Below are 19,761 nucleotides of genomic sequence, written 5' to 3'. Positions count from 1 at the left end.
CGTTTACAGGTGAACGCAATTAACCAGCTGATTAAACAGAAATCCAGCAGTTGGGGCCCCGGGGGGCGGGCGGGGGGGGGACAGGGCAAAAACAACATGACCATTGAACTCTGTCCAGTTGGCTTGAGAACGTTCATGTAGAAGTAATCAGAAACAATTTATAGTCCTTCTTATACAATGTGTGCTTTGTTATCAGAGACTGAACAAGTGTTTAACTTTAACCTGATAGACACAACTCTACCAGTTCCTTCCGGCATAAAGTGTATATATTATCATTATAGCCTTTATATTTTCTATTATATCTTTATTTTATTATATCTTTATTGTACTTTTTCCTCTGTGCTGCTGTGTCAGACTGGAATTTCTCCCACGGGGACCAATAAAAGAACATCTTATCTTCTCTTATCTTATCTTAAGTATGCAGTTACTGTGCTTAAGTACAATTGCGAGGTACTTTAGGAGCTTATTTAAATGTTTCTGCTACTTCTTATAGTACATTAGCCTATTTTTGAGAGGGAATACTGGTGCTTTTTACTCTTTCTAGAGTTATTTAACAACTATAATTTACATCCAACCTTATACACAAAACATATGATCAGATACAGTAATGCATTATTATATAACTACCCAAAAAGCTTACCACATTCTGCTTTGTTATATATATAGTGTATATATTTCATATTATATTGTATTTTATTATATTTTATTGTATTTTCCTCTTCTTCTTTGCACTACATTCCCTATACGGGGGATCAATAAAGGAACTTCTTATCTTATCTTAACAGTAAACCTATATAAACTAGTTAAAAATTAAAATGTTCAACCTTAAAATATTACATTATGAGTAATAATAATCTTATTATATAATATAGATATGATATTACACACATGGGGCCATTCTGCTTTGTACTATTGTATTTATTTGTTTCATTTCAGTATATCTAATATATATAAATATTTAAAAGAAAGGTACATTATTAAATAAAGTTTCAAGAACCACTGCACTACTATATTTCCATTAATGAGTTGTGTTTCCTTTAACACATTCCTGTGGACCCTTTAAACGTCATGGTGGGGGGAGGAAGAGGCGGTGCTGCGTTCACTTGCCCCCTCCCCCCAAACCACGAGGCTCCAGTGTTGACAGGCCGATCACCGCCCATATTCAATCCGACTCTCTCTACCTCACCGCCGGGGACAAAAGCAGCTCGCTCACCCTGGCTCTTCTGTAACAAAAAAAAACACAGCTTGAAAAAAAAAGAAGCGAGAGAAAGACAGACAACTACACCCTCCATTTTTATCTTTATTCTTTTAAAAAGCTTTTTTTTTTTTTTTTTTTCACTGTGGTTCACAAAGGATTAGTAGCGGCCGTGCAGGGAATTCCTCCGCCCTCCGGTCCTTATTTAGCGGGGAGCCAACCAGCGGACCCCGCCTCCCTCTTCATTTGTCAACAAAGGGGTTTGACAAGCTCGCAGAAGCTCCGCCTCCATGTTTCCTTAAAAGGATGATTTGGCCATACACGGCCAACAATCAAAACCCGTGGGTAACCTTTTCCCTTCCCTATCCCGTTCATATGGTGCGTTGACTTCCTCCGTCGCCGTTAAAGCGGAGCTATCATGGCGGAGCGCGTACAGCAGCCCCCGGCCAAGCGGCTCTGCTGTCGGCCGGGCTACAACTCGACGTGTAGGCAAGGCCAGCGGGCCGCGGGGGCGCCGTGCGGCGGCTCGACGTCCACCCAGGGCGAATCGAGCAAGACCCAGAACCCGGAGACTCTCCTGGACATCGCGGCGAGGAAAGTCGCGGAGAAGTGGCCGTTTCAGAGGGTCGAGGAGCGGTTCGAGCGGATCCCGGAGCCCGTTCAGCGGCGGATCGTTTATTGGTCGTTCCCGAGGAGCGAGCGGGAGATCTGCATGTATTCGTCGTTTAACACCGGCGGGGAGGAGGTCGGAAGCGGCGGCGGCGGTGGTGGTGGTGGAGGAGGAGGAGGAGGCGGCGGGGACAGCGGCGACGAGACCCGGCTGCCGTTCCGACGGGGCATCGCTCTGCTGGAGAGCGGCTGCGTGGACAACGTACTGCAAGTCGGTGAGTTGATGTGATGGGACGTCGAGGAAACACAAAAAAAATGTACTAAAAACTAAAAGCTGGTAATGGAGGATTTTTTATCTTTTTTTAACCCGAATAAGTCGAGTTTTGTGTGCGGATAAAGTGACAGACAACAAAGGGTCGGAGAGGCTACAATGGGGGCTTTTAAATCTGCTGGGGTGCATGAATGGGAATGTGTGACTGGGGCATTTAAATCCTGTTTTGCTTGGGGGCAGTTTGAATGTGAAATGTAGGGGGTACAAAGCCTCAAAAAATCCCTCTTAATTGCGTTAAGGGAAAAAAAAAAAAAAAAAAAATCAAGCTGTGGCTTTAACAAAGAGGAATCCCCAAATTTCCACATCTCAACAGCAAGCAGAGCTCATTGAGAAACTTCCACAGAATAAAGATGACTGTGTACTTACTGATGAGTTAGGTTAAAAAGACATTTAAAAAGTCTTAAAAGATGTTTTTTAAAGATGCTTTGAGACAAAAGGGGCTTAAAAAAAGAGCTTTATATGTCTTTAATCCCCATAATATATAGAATTAATAAGCCGACGCGAGTTAGAAAAGCATTTAGAGGCATTAAAGCTCATTTTTTATATTTAATTTCACAATTTCTTACTAGATGTGTCATGTTAGGTAATAGTTTTTGCCACACACAAGAAAAAACACACACAGCCTGGCCTTTTAAAATGACTTTTTAAACGATTACATAAAACTATTGAGTAATAAGGGAAGTGCTCAGTGTTGGGTTGGGTCTCAACTGACACACATTACATTTGAATGAGTTGTTCACACAGAGATGCTGTGTGTGTGTGTGTGTGCGCACACATTGTGTGTCTTTTGATCAGCAGACAGGGAGAAGTTGATGAATGTGGAGTTGGAAAGCAGTCAAATATGCAGCCTGACATTGTTGTCGCTGCACATTTAGAGCTGTGGTATGTTGTTTTTAGGGCAGAATAACCATTACAGAAGTTAAGTGCGCTCTCTTTTCCATGTGTCAAAGAGAGAGAAACGAGAATAGACCCATCGCGAGTTACCGTATGTCTGAAAGGCGATGTGAAACAGGAACAGACACATGTGTGCTGAGCTGACAGCTGTGCTTGTGCATGACAACTTTTTCCTCCACCTAACGTTAGATTTTTGTGTCATTTGGTTGCAATTTCCCCCCCCCTCCTGCTATTGGCTTGGCATGGCTCCTCCTTTTGAGATTTTAATTACCCAGCACACATATCAAATACCCAGCATTCCCCTCCATTGTGAGTTTGTCACTTTGTTCCTATTTTCATGTTCATTTGTGTCTTTTCAAGCTTCCCCGTCGCCTTCCCAAAAAGGAAAAAGGGGGCAAACAAAAGCATCTTTTCACTCCCCTTGTTAAGTAGAAGAGATTTTTTTGGGAAGGAGGAAGCGTATTGAGCACGATCCACACACACACACACACACACACACACCAGTCCGAAGCCAATTGGTTCAGGTTCACGTCTTTGTGTGTGTGTGTGTGTATTTGTAATCGAAAAAGGAGACGACGGCGAGCTCTCTCCAGGCCGTGAGGGTAGCGGACGCGGTGTGTTTGGAGGTGAAGAGATAGCTCGCTTTAATGAAGACTTTTAGTTTTTACGAGCCTTTATCATGACACGGTCGCGGCCCCCCGGAGCCTTTGATTGTGTTGCAAGCGTCTGTCACCTGTGAGTTCACCGTGGGCAGGCTCAGGGACACCTTCTCAGGGAGCGCTGTAATCCCATTACTCTGCATGGTTAATTTGAATTGTAATGCAATCTGAACACTTGAGTTTCTGCATGACCTGCCCCTCTTCTCTTCTCTCCCCCTCCACCACTACCACCTCCTACTTTTAAATGCAGGAGGTTCATGTGGGCTTTTGTGAAGGTCCACAGGGAATACACACACACTCACACACTCACAACACACCAGCCTCTGTCCTGCCAAGATGAGAAGCCTATATATTCCCAGATATTGGGAAATGTTTCTGCAGGGAGGAAACAGAATCCGGGGCGGTTATGCCAGAGAGAGGGGGCTCGATCTGCATGCTTACAAAGAGGAATAACAGTAGTGCGCACACACACACACACACACACACACACACAGGGAGGGTTTCTTTCTTGGCTGATTGCACCCCAGCCTGGAATTTGCTGGAAAAATAGAGCCAAGAAGTGATAAATAAAAGATGTAATCTCCCCATGTGTGGGCCGTACCAGAGGAGGGAGGTTTTCTCGCAGCAGACCTTGAGGAAATGAATTGGCACACATTGGCTGTGGACCCTCGTCCTCCACAACAAACCCTCACTGTTAATCAGCGCACAGATAAAGGAAGCCATTTTTATCTCCACCAGAGCAAATATATCGCAGCTTCTCCTATTTAGACTTGAGGGCTACTTTATCCCCCACCACCCCCTCCACTCCTCCCACAAGTTGTCGCCAATATTAAAGTTGTTGGTGATGATATTGAGCTGTGAGGTGGACTATACCAACGCAGAGGAAATAAAAATAAGGGTGCTGCTGCTCCAAGTACAGTCTACGCCGCAGGCAGTTCAACACCAGAACAATCATAAAAGTGTCTACAGCTGAAATGATTCCTCGATAAGTCGACTATTTTGAAGAAATTAATCGGTTCTAGGTGTTTTTGAAGCAAGAATTCCAATATTTGATGCTTCCAGCTCCTCTGATATGAGAATATCCTGCCTTTTCCTTGTCTTACATTATAGTGTATGGAATATTCTGGGGTTTTAGACTGTCGGCCAATCAAAAAAGGCTATTTTTAAGAAATTATCTTGGGCTAAAGGAAATTTGATGGACATTTAACACACTTTTCGGGTGTTTTATGAAGCAAACAATATATTGAAAAGATAATCATTACTCCGATTAATCGATAACATGGATCAACTCAAAAATCAAACATTAAAGAAGCTAATTCAGGCTTTGCAGTTCAGTCGTTGCTGCAGTGCCGATACAGTAATTATCCCTTTATAACTGGTCATTAATTGTTGATATGCTTGCCATCAGCAATTTAATTGCCTTAAACATTTCATTGAGTTTCTAATTGAAAGTAGGAAAGTAAAAGTCACGGCCCTTGCACATTAACTCTAAAGACATTTACTAATTAATGCATAAAATCAGCTGTTTTTTAAAATGTAAATACAATCAGTTTGTAAAAGCGATGAAATATTTTAAATAATAACGTATTTTATAAGGTCTAAACCAAACTACATCTTCAGTGTACAAAGCTCAGGCAGGCAGCCTCTTACTGAGCCCGGTTCAACACCCCCCCCCATTATGGTTTTAAACTCACAGAGGAAGACAAGCTCCTCTGCTGTGAAGTCATTTTGCAGTGAGTTTCATGCACAGAAGCAGCCGAGAACATGAAAGCCTTTTTCGACTAATTCAGTTTGCACCCAGGGTCAGAAAGCAGAAATACATCCTGTGTGCAGAAACGGGAGCTCTCTATAGATTTCTAGATATATTACAGAAAAAAGAAAAAGAAAAATCCAATAACAATGAAGCAGAAAGGGAAAAGATCTATCGGCCACTAAATCTGAGCATATTGTGTTTGGCTTAATACAATAATGAGAGTGTAATAATTAAGTTAACAGCATCACCACTGTGTCTGAGGTACGAGGAGACGTCCGGTTTTGGTCACCACATACATATAACGCTCATGTAAATCCACCACGTTATGTACATTTTCTCTAAAAACAGTTGGAAAAAGAGCCTGAAGCTGAAGATGGTCTTTAGTGGTGCAAGATGTCATTTTATCACGTGTTTGTGATTCGGAACAGGTTTAAAATGTCGTACGTCTGTAAAGCAGACTGATAAGTTGGAACCAGAGTCTACAGCCATGCTAACAAGCCGATGTTAAGCAGCTGTAATGTTTACTGTCTTAACCACCTTGGTTTAGCTTATTAAGCAGGATTAGGGTTACCTCATGGTGGCGCTAGTGGGAAAAGTCACAGGATCACAGAAGTCATTAGGGTTCATCCGCTGGAGAACATCAATGTCTGAACCAAATTTTAAGGCAATCCATGAACTGAGTCCCTGCTGACGTGGCTAAAAACAGCGTTCTCTCATTAGGACAAAATTCCATACGCAACAACCCTCCAGTCCATATGCAACAACAGTACGTCAGATGAGATCAGAAGTTTATGTCAGGCCTTTACGGCGGCTTCGTCACGGACGCTGAAGCTTTAAACATGACGTGGCCGCTGGAGCATCCCGTCTCCGCTCACACACACACACACACAACAGTGCTCGGGGGTGGGGGGGTGTTGAGGTATAGGGTTGAGCTGAAGTATAGGCTTCAGTGACATGTTAAAGTATAGGCTGCAGTGTTTATGTGCGCTCTGAGCATTGGTTATCTGCACTCGTCCAAAACAACCTCAAAATGGAGGGCGGAAAAAAAAGAGAAAGATGTACAAGTGATGTACATTTAAGGAAACACATGGTTGCTATATCTGGTGGGAAAACAGAAAACATATGCAGTAATATGTTTGTTACCTGTGTTAACCAGTTGTTAGGTCACAGTTCAGCTGCTTGCACCTTACGGGAGGTCAAGTTCACGCCTTTACACGCTTCAGAGGCCCTTCTCTCCTCGTGTGATCTCTCGTTGATGTGCTTCCATCTGCTGTATTAGGTCAAAGGTCATTAAAACATCAATGTTGTTAATATGCAGTGTTTGTTGTTGGTGGGAAAGTAAGAATTCCCTCCGTCCTCTTTCATCTTCTTACTCATCTGCTCACCTACTGTGATCTGAAACTAACATTTAGTTTCATTACTGATTCTTTTGCTGATTATTTTCGGTCTATAAAGTGAAAGAAAATAATGAAAAAAAAGTCCCAAAAAACCACAAGTTGCCCATTAAATTAGCTCATTTGACAGTTCAAAACTCAATAATATTCAATTTAAGCCATCAAACATTCACGTTTGAGAAACCATAACCTGTATTTCTTTTGGCATTTTAGCTTTAAAAATAACAAACAGGAAGGTAGTTATTGTAGTTGTAGGTTCTTTAAATCTTTCAGTGTTAAATTCTTGTGATAAATCCTTTTAGAAATAATAGAAAACAGACGCTCTTTTTAACTCGAACTAACTTGAGAATCATCACGATTTTGAGTTTTCTTCAGTGTCAAAGTTATCCAGTGAAAGTTGTCTGCACATCCACAGGGGAGAGAGCAAACAGGAACTGCTGATTGCTAATTCGCCATACTAATTGAGCCGCATTTGCCAAAATATACAGAAATAAAGTCCCTTGTTTAGGGGACAGGAGTTGGAAGGAGTTCTGGCTGGAGATATGACATTGTACTCCCTGTTAGCAGCCCCCAAACTATGGGAACTGTAGTTGTTCCAAAACCATGATTGTCTCCCCAGACTGAAGCAAGAGTGATAAACTCCATTAATATTAAATGTTTTATTCATTTTGTCTGATTAGACTCGACCATACTGATTAAAACTCACAGTTATAATCCAGTTTATGTCCACATTTCTGTCATTTTGTACACCGAAGTGCAGAATCTGTCACAGGCTTGTTGCTTCGGAGACACAGGGCCCCGGTAGGGAGTGATGGTCTGTCGTCACCGAAGGATTCTCTCCAGCTCGTCTTGCCGTGTATTGTGTATCTGCAGTTTTCCTCACATTTCATCATGTGATATTTAAGAGCCTTGTTTCTGTGCTCAGACGCGGGGTTTGGTTCTTCTGGCAGCGCTGCGTTACTGTCACCACACAGTGAAATCTCACCGGGTTTCTCTGGTGAACTTCTGTCATCACTGGAATGAGACCAGAGTTCAGCCAAACCTTTTTGTCGGCTCAGCCCCCCGGAAAGGATGTTCTGTCCCCTTGTGATCATCCAGAGTTACTCCCTCTGCAGTCATCATTACGCACAGTCCTGGAAGAAATACTCAGATCCTTCAGTAAAAGTACAAATACCGTAATCGTGGCATTCAAAAGGTTACTTAAGTAAAAGCACATAAGTATTATTATTATTATTTATTAACAAAATGTACTTAAAACTACTTTATATACTGTTAACTAGTTTAGTTGTTCCCAACATAGGGTTCAGGCACCACCAGAGGGTCACAAGATACCTGGTAAGGGCTCGTAAGATGATTATTGATGCAGGAAATATGAAAAAACAAGTTCTAATACACAAATTTGTACATTGGGACACAAACAGTAATTTGAATAATGAAAAGTCTAGAGGGAAATATTTGCAAACAACTCACAGGCATCTGAAATGTGACAAGAGGCCCCAATTAGCCATTCTTATAATGTACTGTTAAAAGATTTCTATACAATATATTATATTTTATAACTTTATCATTCAGTATGTTTGTTAAGTGAAAAGTAACTGTGTCAAAATAAATGTAGTGGAGAAAACAGTACAATATTCTCTCTATTTATCTAATATTCACTCATTTTAACTCAGTTTTTTGGTCTCTACCAACTCCTGAGGGAAATATCTGGAAATATCTTTTGCTGCTAAATGCTCTACTGTGTTTACTAGCTAGTCTCTAACTTTGTCAGATTGTGTACAGTGAGTTATGGCCGTCGACATCTTGCAGTCCTGACTCCACCGGCTCCCGGCTAATCCAAAAATGGGCAAAGAGGTGGAGCTGAGGCTGAATGACGCCTGGTTACTGTAAACAGTGACCTACTCTAAGCAGCCAGGAAGCTAATATCATTTAAACATCCCCACAGTTATCATAAACAGGGCAATTAGCTAAAAAAAACAAACATTTTTTTGAATCAGGCTGTAAACATGTTTATTTCTGCTTTAAAGTCGGACATTTTAATATGAAGCCTTATGGAGAGTCACTCGTTTTGCAGCCAGCCTCAAGTGGCCGTTTGAGGAACTGCAGTTTTTTTTGTTGAAACTCACTATAAAGCTCCACAGAGCCGATGCTGATTCAGCCGATAATTCTCTGTAGGTTCATCACGTCGTGTCAAACGCTGTTACTATGAAGATATCGATTTGTAGCTGCTTTAACCGAATCTCTTGATATTGTGATACGATACATATTTACACATTTAACTGCTAAACTCAGCACAAAATGTTGAATTAAACCTGAGCTAAGCACATCAAAGCACACACACGGTTGTTCACACACACTAATGCATACACGAAGCCTTGGGCCTCTTGTACGCTGATTACCGCCGGCCAGCTTTCTCATCTGCAATTTTATGAAGAATCAATGAATCGGCGGACACTTATTGAATGATGCAAAGCTTTGTAAGTATGCTTAGGGAGAGAGAGCACACACACACACACACACACACACACAGCACGCTCAGCCTTGTAGGTTGTTGATCAGCATTAATGGTGTATGCATAGCACCTCAATATGCTTATGCTCTGCAAGATCAATTTTTATTGGAGCTACATCGGGCGCATGCTTTCAAAGGAACGCTCGGCTGGATTTCACAGAGACCAATCATTGGCAAAAACCTGCCATTTTGAAAAATGGGTTTCACACTACAGTGACCATACTTGTATAAAATTAAGAAAACCCAGTTAGACTCAGACTGGATGCGAACGTCCTACAAACGAGTCCGTTTTTCTGTTGCTGCTGGTTTGAAGTCTTGGAGTTCTGCCCAGGTATTTTCCAGGTCAGTGTCAGACACCACGAGGAATGTAGCTGCGTTTTTCATTTCTGCTTCCACATGGATGGAAGAAATCGACACATAGATGTACACACACTCACTTTTAATTGGTTTTTATTGTTTATAAGAGTCAGGCTTTTTAAGGATAAGGCTGGTGTTACTCTATATTAAGATATTTGTCCACAAATGCCACACAAAGACCAAAAACAAACATGTTTTTTGTGCATTAAGTGTTAGAATTTGCTACTTTGTCTGTGGCCCTCAGCTCAGAGTCCATTAGTCCATACTGAAAAGCTTTAAAATCTCACAATTAGTTTACTTCAGAAAAAAGACTCACTAATTTCCTCAAACAGCTGGAGGAAACAGTGCATTTGTTTGGGGACTACTTTCAGTGGCGGATAAATCCACATTTGGTGCTTTAGAGGGTATTTGGGGCAGCAGGCCGGTGTAAATAAACGACAATGTTTGTTAATAGGTTATGAAAGAGCATGTTTTTAATAGTTTTTGAACAACAATGGAGCTCAATGGCACGTAGGAAGAAGATATATGAGGCTTATATATAGGATCCATTTATTGTTTGCTTTTGTCTTCTCGTGGGATTTATTGACAACAGTAAAAACTGACCTAACCCTTTAAAGCGTAGGTCGGTCAGTAGTTGAAATTTTTGCTCCTAATCTCTCGCCACAGCTGCTCCGGGCTGGTTTAGCACTCTTTCCACATCCATCCACGTCTCCCTGATCTGTATTCCTCTGCCGTATTCCTTCATCATTAACCTTCAACTGGAGGGAGAGGAGAGGCGGCGGAGCAGAGAAGGCGGATGGAGGAGGGGAGTAACTAGTTTACCTCCGCCCGCCCTCGATCGGCTCGATAAATCCCGTTTTGTTCTCGTCTTACTCATTGTCTAACTTCTTCTCGGACACCACATACTGCTGCTGCTGATAGAAACAGCTACTGTAGATACACATAAGGCTGCAGCCAGCTATTGTTTTCCATTTTAGATTAATCTGCCAATTACTCTCAGGCTTGGGGAGTAATGGATTACATGTAACACCTAATCAGGATACAAAAAAGATTGGGATTATTTTATCAGTTTTTCTTTAAAAATACTCAGTGACTCTTCCAACCTTGATTATATTGATTATCAATCCATAAAATAGTCAGAAATGTACATCAAAGCCCAAAGTGACGTCTTCCCAAAAGCTAAAATATTCAGTTTTACTCTAATCTGCAAATATTTTGATAATTGATTTATAGTTTTAGTCATTTTTCAAGCACAAATGCAAAATTCTTCACTTGTTGAAGCATCTGAAATGTGAATTCTTTTTAATTTTTTGTCATATATTGACAGTAAACTGAATATCTTTGTGTTTTGGACTGTTTATTGAGCTGAGGGATGTTAATAACGGGCATTTTTCACTACTTTCTTAAGTTTTATAGACAAGATGATTAATCTAGAAAATAATCTGCAGATTCACTGATACTGAAAATGTGACCGTTAGTTCGGCTTTAAAATCACATTACATGAACAAAAGCTCCACAACTGAGAATCCTGAGTTGGGGGATGTTAGGAAAATTAGTTAAATGATGAATCAATTATAAAAACAGTTGCTGTTATTATTTTTCTGTATACTGACTAATTGATTCACTGCCTCTCAGAGTCAGCTGAAAACCGTGGATTGGTCTCTTTTGTTGGGGGAGCGTCTGGGGAGTTTTATTCAACCCAACACTGTCTCAGCAAGTCAAAGCCTGCCGCTGTCCTCGCCTCACGGGAGCCCTGGGCCTCACGGGGTGGTCTCCAGAGAGGAGCGCCCTTCGGACCTCCACGGCTCTGCAAACAGAGCACTTTAAGTTAATAACAGGTGAACCGCTTCGAGCATTTCAAACATATTAGCGCTGCTCACGACTTTCTGAGGTCGTCGGCAGCAAACTGCCTGTTCTTGATCTTTCTCGATTCTCATGAATAAAAGACTGGAAATGAAAATAACAGTGTTTGCAGAGGGGTTCCGCGTTGAGACCGAATGTGAAGCTTTTTGTCTTTGTGGAGCATGCGGCTCACCTTCTCCCTGCCTGAGTGTAAATCAGAAGCTGCTTATGAGCAATGCTTACCTTTTAATGGGAACTTAAAGGTGTCATCCATCAGAGGCTGTTACCTCAGCTCACAGCCAGAGCGAGCTTAATGAAGACTGATGGGGCTCCTCTACTCTGACTCAAATTAAAATTACATTTTTTTTGCAAGAAGCCTGCATATGTAAAGAATATATCCTTGGTTTTGGGTTTGTTTTAACTTGAAATTGTTGAAGAAATATATACCTGCTATAGTGCTTTTTCACAGCAGCCATTTTAAGGTTAATTACAGGTGTTATCAGTGATACTAATTAAGGTTCCAGAGTCGGGTTGCTGCTGTTGGGCTTGTTGGCTCACTGGAAAGGCTCTGCTACACTAAATGGAACAGAGCCGAAATCAGTATCATTGGTAACACCTGTGTTTACCCTACTGTTTTCATGTCAAAGGGGCTGCTGTGAAAAAGGTCTACAGCTGATTTCTATAACTGATGGTTAATCATGACCGTTTCAGTTGATGTGGTGAACACTGACATATTTAACATTTACAGAGAAGCATTATTAGCTCATTCAGAGTCGTGTTTGTGTCCAATATTTACTCTCTTTTTGTTGTTTTTGGTCTCTAGCAGCTCCCGAGGGAAATATCCGGCTCTTTAGTTGCTAAATGCTCGACCAAAACGATGCTATGGGAGCAATGAAAGTGATACAAAACAGTTATGTTTTGGGCTAGACAGCTAAAGGCTAAATTTGTTTTCCAGGTTAAATACAAAGTTCACAGCCTGCATTTACCCAAGCTGAACCCACGAAAGACAACCCGCTAATGCCAAACACAACGCTGAGGTTGTGAGAGTTTCTGACGATTCAGGAGGTTTTAAAATAATAAAATAATATCAAGTCTTGATATTATCTTGTATGTAAACAGTATATAACCAGCACTATGAGGACTCTAAAACCAGTTTTACTGTCCTGAAATATTAAAGAATTGTGCACAATCGATGCCGTATCATTAAAATAAATATATATATATATTTTAAGTCTGACTTTAAACACATATGCCTCCCTCCTGCATGTGAACCTGCTCTAACCCTCCTGCCATCTGCTCTCAGTATCCGTACGCCTGTGCTTGTCAGGCCCAGGAAGAGAAATCATCATGTTTGCTTAGCCAAATTTACCGAGAGCCCAGACCGTGTGTCACATAATGTAAACCCATTGACTGTGCACGCCCCCCTTCCACTAATGTTGTCACGGGACCTATAACCATTCACTTCCTGCCTTCTGCTTCACGTGGGGATCTCCTGTCTGGTTTCAGTTTATTATTCTGCCTCTTTGCATGCTCCACCTTTGCACCGGCGTCTGTATCTGTAATAACAAGCAAATGATCTCGTTCTCCTGGTCCTGGAGCTGTATGGCTGCAGGCCTTTTCTCCCAACTTCCAGCATAGCTCCCTGACTCATAGATGCATGGCTGCTTTTGGGTGAGTCCCTCGAAGCTTCGACAGGTACAGCGTGTTAAAAATTTAGACAAGCAAAACCAGGTTGTAAAGTGCATCCTGAAACTGGTTTATCACATATTCATTGTCTAAAACACTTCCAGGCAAACTGATGCACATATTTGTTGCTGCACATGACAACTTCTTCTGACTTTATGATTTGATCAGTGACTATTTTGACAATTTATACCTTTTGCCATTATGTTGTTCCAGCTTTCAGCTGATTTTCTGCTTTTTCTTTGTCTTATACATGATAATAAACTGAACATCTTTAGGTTTTGGACATCACCATTGGCTTTAGGAAGTTATGATGGATTCTATGCTATTTTGTGGTATTTTAAAGTACAATTAAAGTTTAAAGTGGTACCACTGTAAAGTTGGAGGATTTGCATAAAACAGATTTAAAAAACATGGAGGCCGAGAGATATCCTGACCTTCGGTATGAGTCAAGTTTCAAACGCGCTGGATCCTACAGTTCCCATAATGCAACTCAATAGTGTCTGTCATAGAGTTGGGAAGTAGGTCCGCTTAAATGTTACATAACATTAGGGCAGAAAGTCATCATTATTTTCATAATTGGTTCAATGGCACAATATTTTCTTGATAAATCATTTATAAAAAAGTGAGTAAAAGCCTGAATTGGTGTCTTCAAATATCTTGTTTTGTCCAAAACCTAAAGATATTCAGTTTACTATGACGTCAACACAAGCCAAAACAGCCAATTCTCACTTTTTAGAAGTTTGTCTGGCATTTTTACTTGAAAATAACTAATTGAATGAATTGAAATGAACAAAATAGTTGCTAATTTATTTGCTATAAACTAATCAATTAAGCAACTAACATGGGACACTCTCGGATTATGTAATGATCGTATTGGTTTTATGTTATTTGAACTTTGTTTCTGGAAAATTATGTTTTTTTCCATCATTTTGGAAGACAGCTATAAATACTACAATACCCACAAGCCTCGTCTGTTATAGTTGTAGAGAAGTTGCCAGTCGTAGGTGTGGAAATTGAGTTTTTGGCAAACTCGTAGTTGTAGTTGCTATGAATTATAAGCTGTGTGATTGAATGTTTCTTACAGAAGTGCACCGTGGGAGTCGTAGTTAACCTCTCCTCTGATGTTTTTATGTACATGAGCTTTACATTTTAAATATTTATTTTAAAAAATGATATGATTTAACACAGTTGTTCATGTTTTGAACTGATAATTCACCCAGGACCTGCCCATCGTAAGCTGTAGAGGTGCTTCATGTTACATAACATTGTGTGTAGGAAAAATTAATACAACTTTTACTACCTGTATCGGGGGCATCCAAAATAATCGCACCCACTTTTCAACCTCCCTGCTTTTGAAATGCCCTCATCTTTTGAATTCTTAAACTCTGTGCCTTCAGCCGATAACACAAGTTCCAATATCAATATTTGAAGTCTCGAGTTTGACTGAAGATAACCTCAATGACATCTTCAGACTTTCCTCCAACCGGAGCCACAGAATTGTTTTCACTGGCTGAGTAGTTTCCTCCATGACGAGAAAGCTGACCTTTTACGTATGAAATCACTGGAGTGCCCCTTTATTGAAATAATCGGCAAGATGATTATAATAATAAATATTCACATGTGATTCAGACTTTGACTCTTTTTAAAAACCAGTACAGTAGCTCTCTCTCTCTCACACACACAGACACACAAGCTACCACAAGCCCTGCAAACCCATCCGGTATGTTTCCGCACAAACAGGGGTATGCCTGGCATGCGCCTACACGTTGAGTCATTGTTTTCATCTGTTAAAGATGAGTAATGTCAGTACGTGTGATGGAAACTGGATGCACTTGAAAACCGTATCGACTGGGCTTTAATGCAGTTTGTAGCAGGGAGGGGCATTTGAGAGGATGAAATGTGGAGTCGAAAACACTGAGGATGGAGGCAGCTCAAAACTCCTACTTAAGCAAAGCTACCAAAGTATTATCTGCCCCATGTATTTAAAGTATTAAAACCCCTAAAAACATACTGTAACGTAAGACAAAGAGTGCTCGCTCTCATTTGAGAATTAACAAATAACTAAAAAAATGATTAATCGATTACCAACACCACCCACCGCTGACAGACATCATTGTGATTCACCACGGGAGTGAGAAAGGAAGATTAGTATCAGTAAGTTTGAGCTGGCCGTTGGTGTAATCATGATCATCACTCTGTTGTGTATGTGTGAGAAGTGCTAGGTCGTGGCGAGGTGACATGACGAATCACATCGCAGCTGAACAGGAAGGAAGCTCCAGCTGGTAAATGAGATGCAGTGAGGAAAAAGAGCTGGTTGGTTGTAGAACGGGAACCAGAATAACTGCGCAGGGGGGGGGCGGGGATTGATCAGGAACATGATTGATTGTGCTGTTTATCTTCCAGTCCGGTCACACCTGCTCGTTCACGCAGAGCGATCCTTTCACCAGAAATGTTGAGCAAGCTGTATGGTTTGTTTAGCCCAAACAGAGGTGCAGGTTGAGGGTGTGTAATTCTGGTTTGATGCACTGCCATGATATGGTCTGACCTGCATCCTGTTTTGACAGCGAGTGGCCCCTCCTCCTCTGTGACGCCGTAGGAAAGTATTCCTTCCTCTTGCAGACACGCCGTTATGACATTGCGCTGACGGTTAAACGGCTGCTCTCAGTCGGCATCAGACAAAGAAAAGCCCAGATAATGCTGCCGGGCTAGTTGTTCAACACACACATGTATACACACACACACACACACACACGTATACAGCAGATACATGCAGGCTTAATTTGATTGTTGGTTTGATGAAAGCTGGCTTTAAACACATCTGCAGCTGTTGTCAGAGCAACAAGTCCTCAAGCACAAACCAGGCTTATTTATAGGAAGCTGGATCCTGATTACAGTGAAGTTCGGGGTTCCAACGCGTCCTGGAAAACCTTGCAATTTAGAAACTACTTTTCCAATCATGGAAACACTTGGAATTCGATTTAAATGACCAACTATCCTGGAAATAATCTATACCGTCTATAAAATTGTCTTGCCTCCGTATTTACTTTGCAACTCGACTGTTGGTAGGATAAGATGCATGGTATGACACTTAGTAGAACAGATTGCAGTGATCTTTTCTCCTAAAAGCCTGGTGGAAAAATGTCTTGTTGTTGTGGTTAATAATATAAAGAACTGCAGTGTTATTGTACGAGCAACAAAAACTCTCTGCTTCCCCTTTTAATGGGTTAATAGGTGAGAAGATTTTGTGTAAAATGAAATAAATTCTACTTTAATTTGAGCTGTTACTGAGCGGTAACTTTCCATTTAGAGGAAAACTGGAAACAAAGTCAGTAAATTAAGTGAATTAACACGTAAACTCTGACGAACTACCTGTAATGAACCTGAAACACTTCATTGTGAACCTTCATCATTAAAAGAAAAAGGAGGAATAAAACTGGGATTAATTGTGTCAACACTAGGCTTACCGGTAAATACAGTGGCCGTTTGTAAGCGAGTGCTGTCCTGTATCGTCAGAAAAACATCTGGATAAGAAATTATTCCGTTAAAGGAAAACAAAGTCTTACATTATAGTTAGTTGAACAGTTTGAGGTTTGGGACTGTTAAGCGCAGTTCAGTGAGACCAGTTGAAACATGCATGAATGGATGAATGAATATTTTATTTTCATGCCTGGTCATTTACATGACCCATCCCTCGTGGGGATTATTCAGACAACAGAAAAAAAGCAAAACAATCCGGCATGTTAACCCTCCGCCATCTCACAGCAACCTCCCACAAATACCCCTCCCACAGAGACCCCACATTAGAGACACAACTAAAGTACGAGCACACGAACAAGCTAAAGACACAATATACGAATCCAAAACACAGAAACATCTGCATCCATCGGTGCAGCCTTCTGAAACCTGACAGTTGATAGTAATGCAACTAGACGAGTCTCTCTCGAGGACTCTCTGTACTTTCCTCTGACTGCCGGCTTTTCAGGTTTGTTTTGTAGCTGGCTATAATCTATAGCCACTTAAAATATGAGGATATATTGAGTTACTTGCCACGGATGAGTTTTATTAATGGGTCGATTGGCGCTCTTTATTCGAGCATTATTTCATCGCTATGAGCTGATTGGTTGTCGAAAACGCCATCATAGACAGGACGGTTTAGTCTGGTTTAGTCTGGTTTAGTCTGAACTGAGCTTCAATCAGACAAAACAAGACGTTTGAAGGTCTCCTCGTGCACTAAGAGTAATGCAACAGACATTTTTCACTGTTTTCTGATGGTTTATAGACTAAACGAGGGCTATGGCCTGTATGGTGGCTTCGTGGTTTACCGCCATGGCTACCGGTGCATCATTTCAACGTGCTGTGCTTCGGTGCTTTGTAATCCATCTTTGAACTGCGGTGTCTCTTTTTGGAGGTCTAAATAATGTGCACGTAATGACATAACATGAGATTGACCCCACAGCATCTGCAGTGATGACAGTATCGAGCTCAACCCCGCGGTGTTGCGGTCGTCAGTTTTATCATCACAGCCCCGATCGGACGATTAATTGATCGTGTGTACACTTCATCTGAGATCAACAAATCAACCCTGTAGCTTTGTTTGATGACATAAATGAGTCGTATGAAGATTAGCAGCATGATTTTTAGCCCGATAGCAACATCTGCTCTGAAGACCAGGTCTGCTCTGAGTCATCGTTTGCTTTAATGTAACAACATGAAGGAAGTATAACCTTTTGAGTTCTCACTTTATGACATCTCTGCTCTCACTTTTATATATGCATGTGCAAATTTAGTGTGTGAATGTGAAGATATGAAAATACACTTACTGGAAAGGGCTGGCCCAGACAGATCTGTTTTGGTTTTTGATACCACATTTGTTTCACCGTTCAGCCGTTGTTTATGTGGCCTTGCTTCGTTCTGTGAGCTACAAATGTTTCTAAAATTGAAAACATATTGATGCACATGTTCATTTTTGTGGAAAGTTTGACGAGCTATGTTTTGAATTTTCAGCTATCTGCCATCACACCTACAGGCTGCTTTCACCACTCACTCTTGTGTAACGCTCACTCTCGTGTAACGCTCACTGTCAGGCTGCTTGTGACCTCAGGGAAGCAACTGCTGAGGTCAAGGGTCACACTGGTGCTCATGAAGAAAAAGGCTCTTGTTGGTTTGTATTGCAGTATACAGCAGGTGTGTTTGTGTGTGTTTGTGTTTGTGTTTGGACAGATGCAAACTAGCAGATTGTATCCTGCACGTTTTTCTTCTCGGCCGTTTAGGGTTTTAGTTATTCTGTATGACGTGTCACAGCTCTGTAGGTGCAGTTCACATTTTACAGCTCAGCGCCTCCTACACATTTTATGGCCTCACCAGATAGAAGCACACAATAGTTCACAGTGGTGGTTGCATATTTAAACATGCAATAATAGATTATTTTGGCCATTTGAGGGGCAACGGGAACAAGTTGTGAATGCAGGCACTGACATTGCACCCCCTTTTAAAGTTAATATGGCAAACGTGTTAGCAAACAGTTGCTTATTTACACATCCAGCAGTTACAGAGCAACATTATCATTCATTTAGAGTTGTGTTACAAGTTAAATTTAAGTCCAATATTCACTCTCTTTTAGCTCAGTTTTTGGTCTCCACCAGCTCCTAAGGGAAATATTTGGCTCCTTAGCTGCTTAATGCTCCTCTACTTTCACCAGTTAGTGTCTAGCAGTACTATTAGGCCTTGTCCAACAACAGGGAACCGGCTCTGTTCCAGTTTGCATACATAGTTTTGATTTCGACCAAAAATAAATTACTTTGGAACCAGCAAAGTTGGAGCTGGAACCAAAAATTGCAGGTTTTCCTTCTGTTGATGACGTATCCTTGATTTCAGTGGTTCTGCTCAAAACTTTGTTCTGATATAACTGATATAAATAACTACGCTACCTAGTGTAGCTGCCAGTACTTCCTCAGAGGACGCTGATTACCACTGCTCCGGCCACAAACAACTAAAAAATACTGTTTTAAAAAGTCTTTTTAAATTTTTGGTTAGTTTCATTATCATAGCCTGGTAATAACAGCTGCAAGCAGAGAGACTCTCAATTTGTGCTTTCATTGCTGACATCTGAGATATGTGACTCACCGGCTGCTGGATGAAAAAGTGTCTACTCATACTCATCGGTGCAAACTCTGTTTTACTTGTCCACCGTCGCGGTGAGACTGTGGCAGAGCTGAGGCTATATAATCTCAGGAGATGGCGACCCGGCGGAGGAGAAAAATGGTGACATTATGAAGCCAAAACAGAACGCAGAAACAGCTGGAGTTGCACCGCCGAGCTCCCACAGGAGCCGAAAGCAACATTCAGGTTCCTCTGAGTTAACTTCACTCAGAGACCCGATGTTTCCCCATTTGTTCCCACAGACTTCCAGCTCTGAGTGTTCTCCTCCCATCGGCCTTTTGTTGGCCGCCTGCTTCACTGATGTGCTGACTATTCCCATATTGAGTTTTTGCTTTAGTTTCCCCCCCTTTTAACTTTCTGGTTATTTTTGT

The 19,761-nt window shown here is 41.3% G+C and overlaps 1 protein-coding gene across 1 annotated transcript in view; it reads left to right on the top strand.

Annotated features, from left to right (window-relative positions):
* Positions 1–1,588: 1,588 nt before the first annotated feature.
* Positions 1,589–19,761, top strand: part of zswim6 (zinc finger, SWIM-type containing 6) — a 48,755-nt gene continuing 30,582 nt past the window's right edge. Inside the window, exon 1 of the mRNA XM_051413310.1 lies at positions 1,589–2,079. Coding sequence (XP_051269270.1) covers positions 1,614–2,079 — 466 coding nt within the window. The 5' untranslated portion in view covers positions 1,589–1,613. The remainder of the gene's footprint in view (positions 2,080–19,761) is intronic.

This window comes from Dicentrarchus labrax, unplaced genomic scaffold, assembly GCF_905237075.1.
Source record: "Dicentrarchus labrax unplaced genomic scaffold, dlabrax2021, whole genome shotgun sequence".
Classification (NCBI taxonomy): domain Eukaryota; kingdom Metazoa; phylum Chordata; class Actinopteri; family Moronidae; genus Dicentrarchus; species Dicentrarchus labrax.
This window is presented reverse-complemented; position numbering and strand designations above follow the sequence as displayed.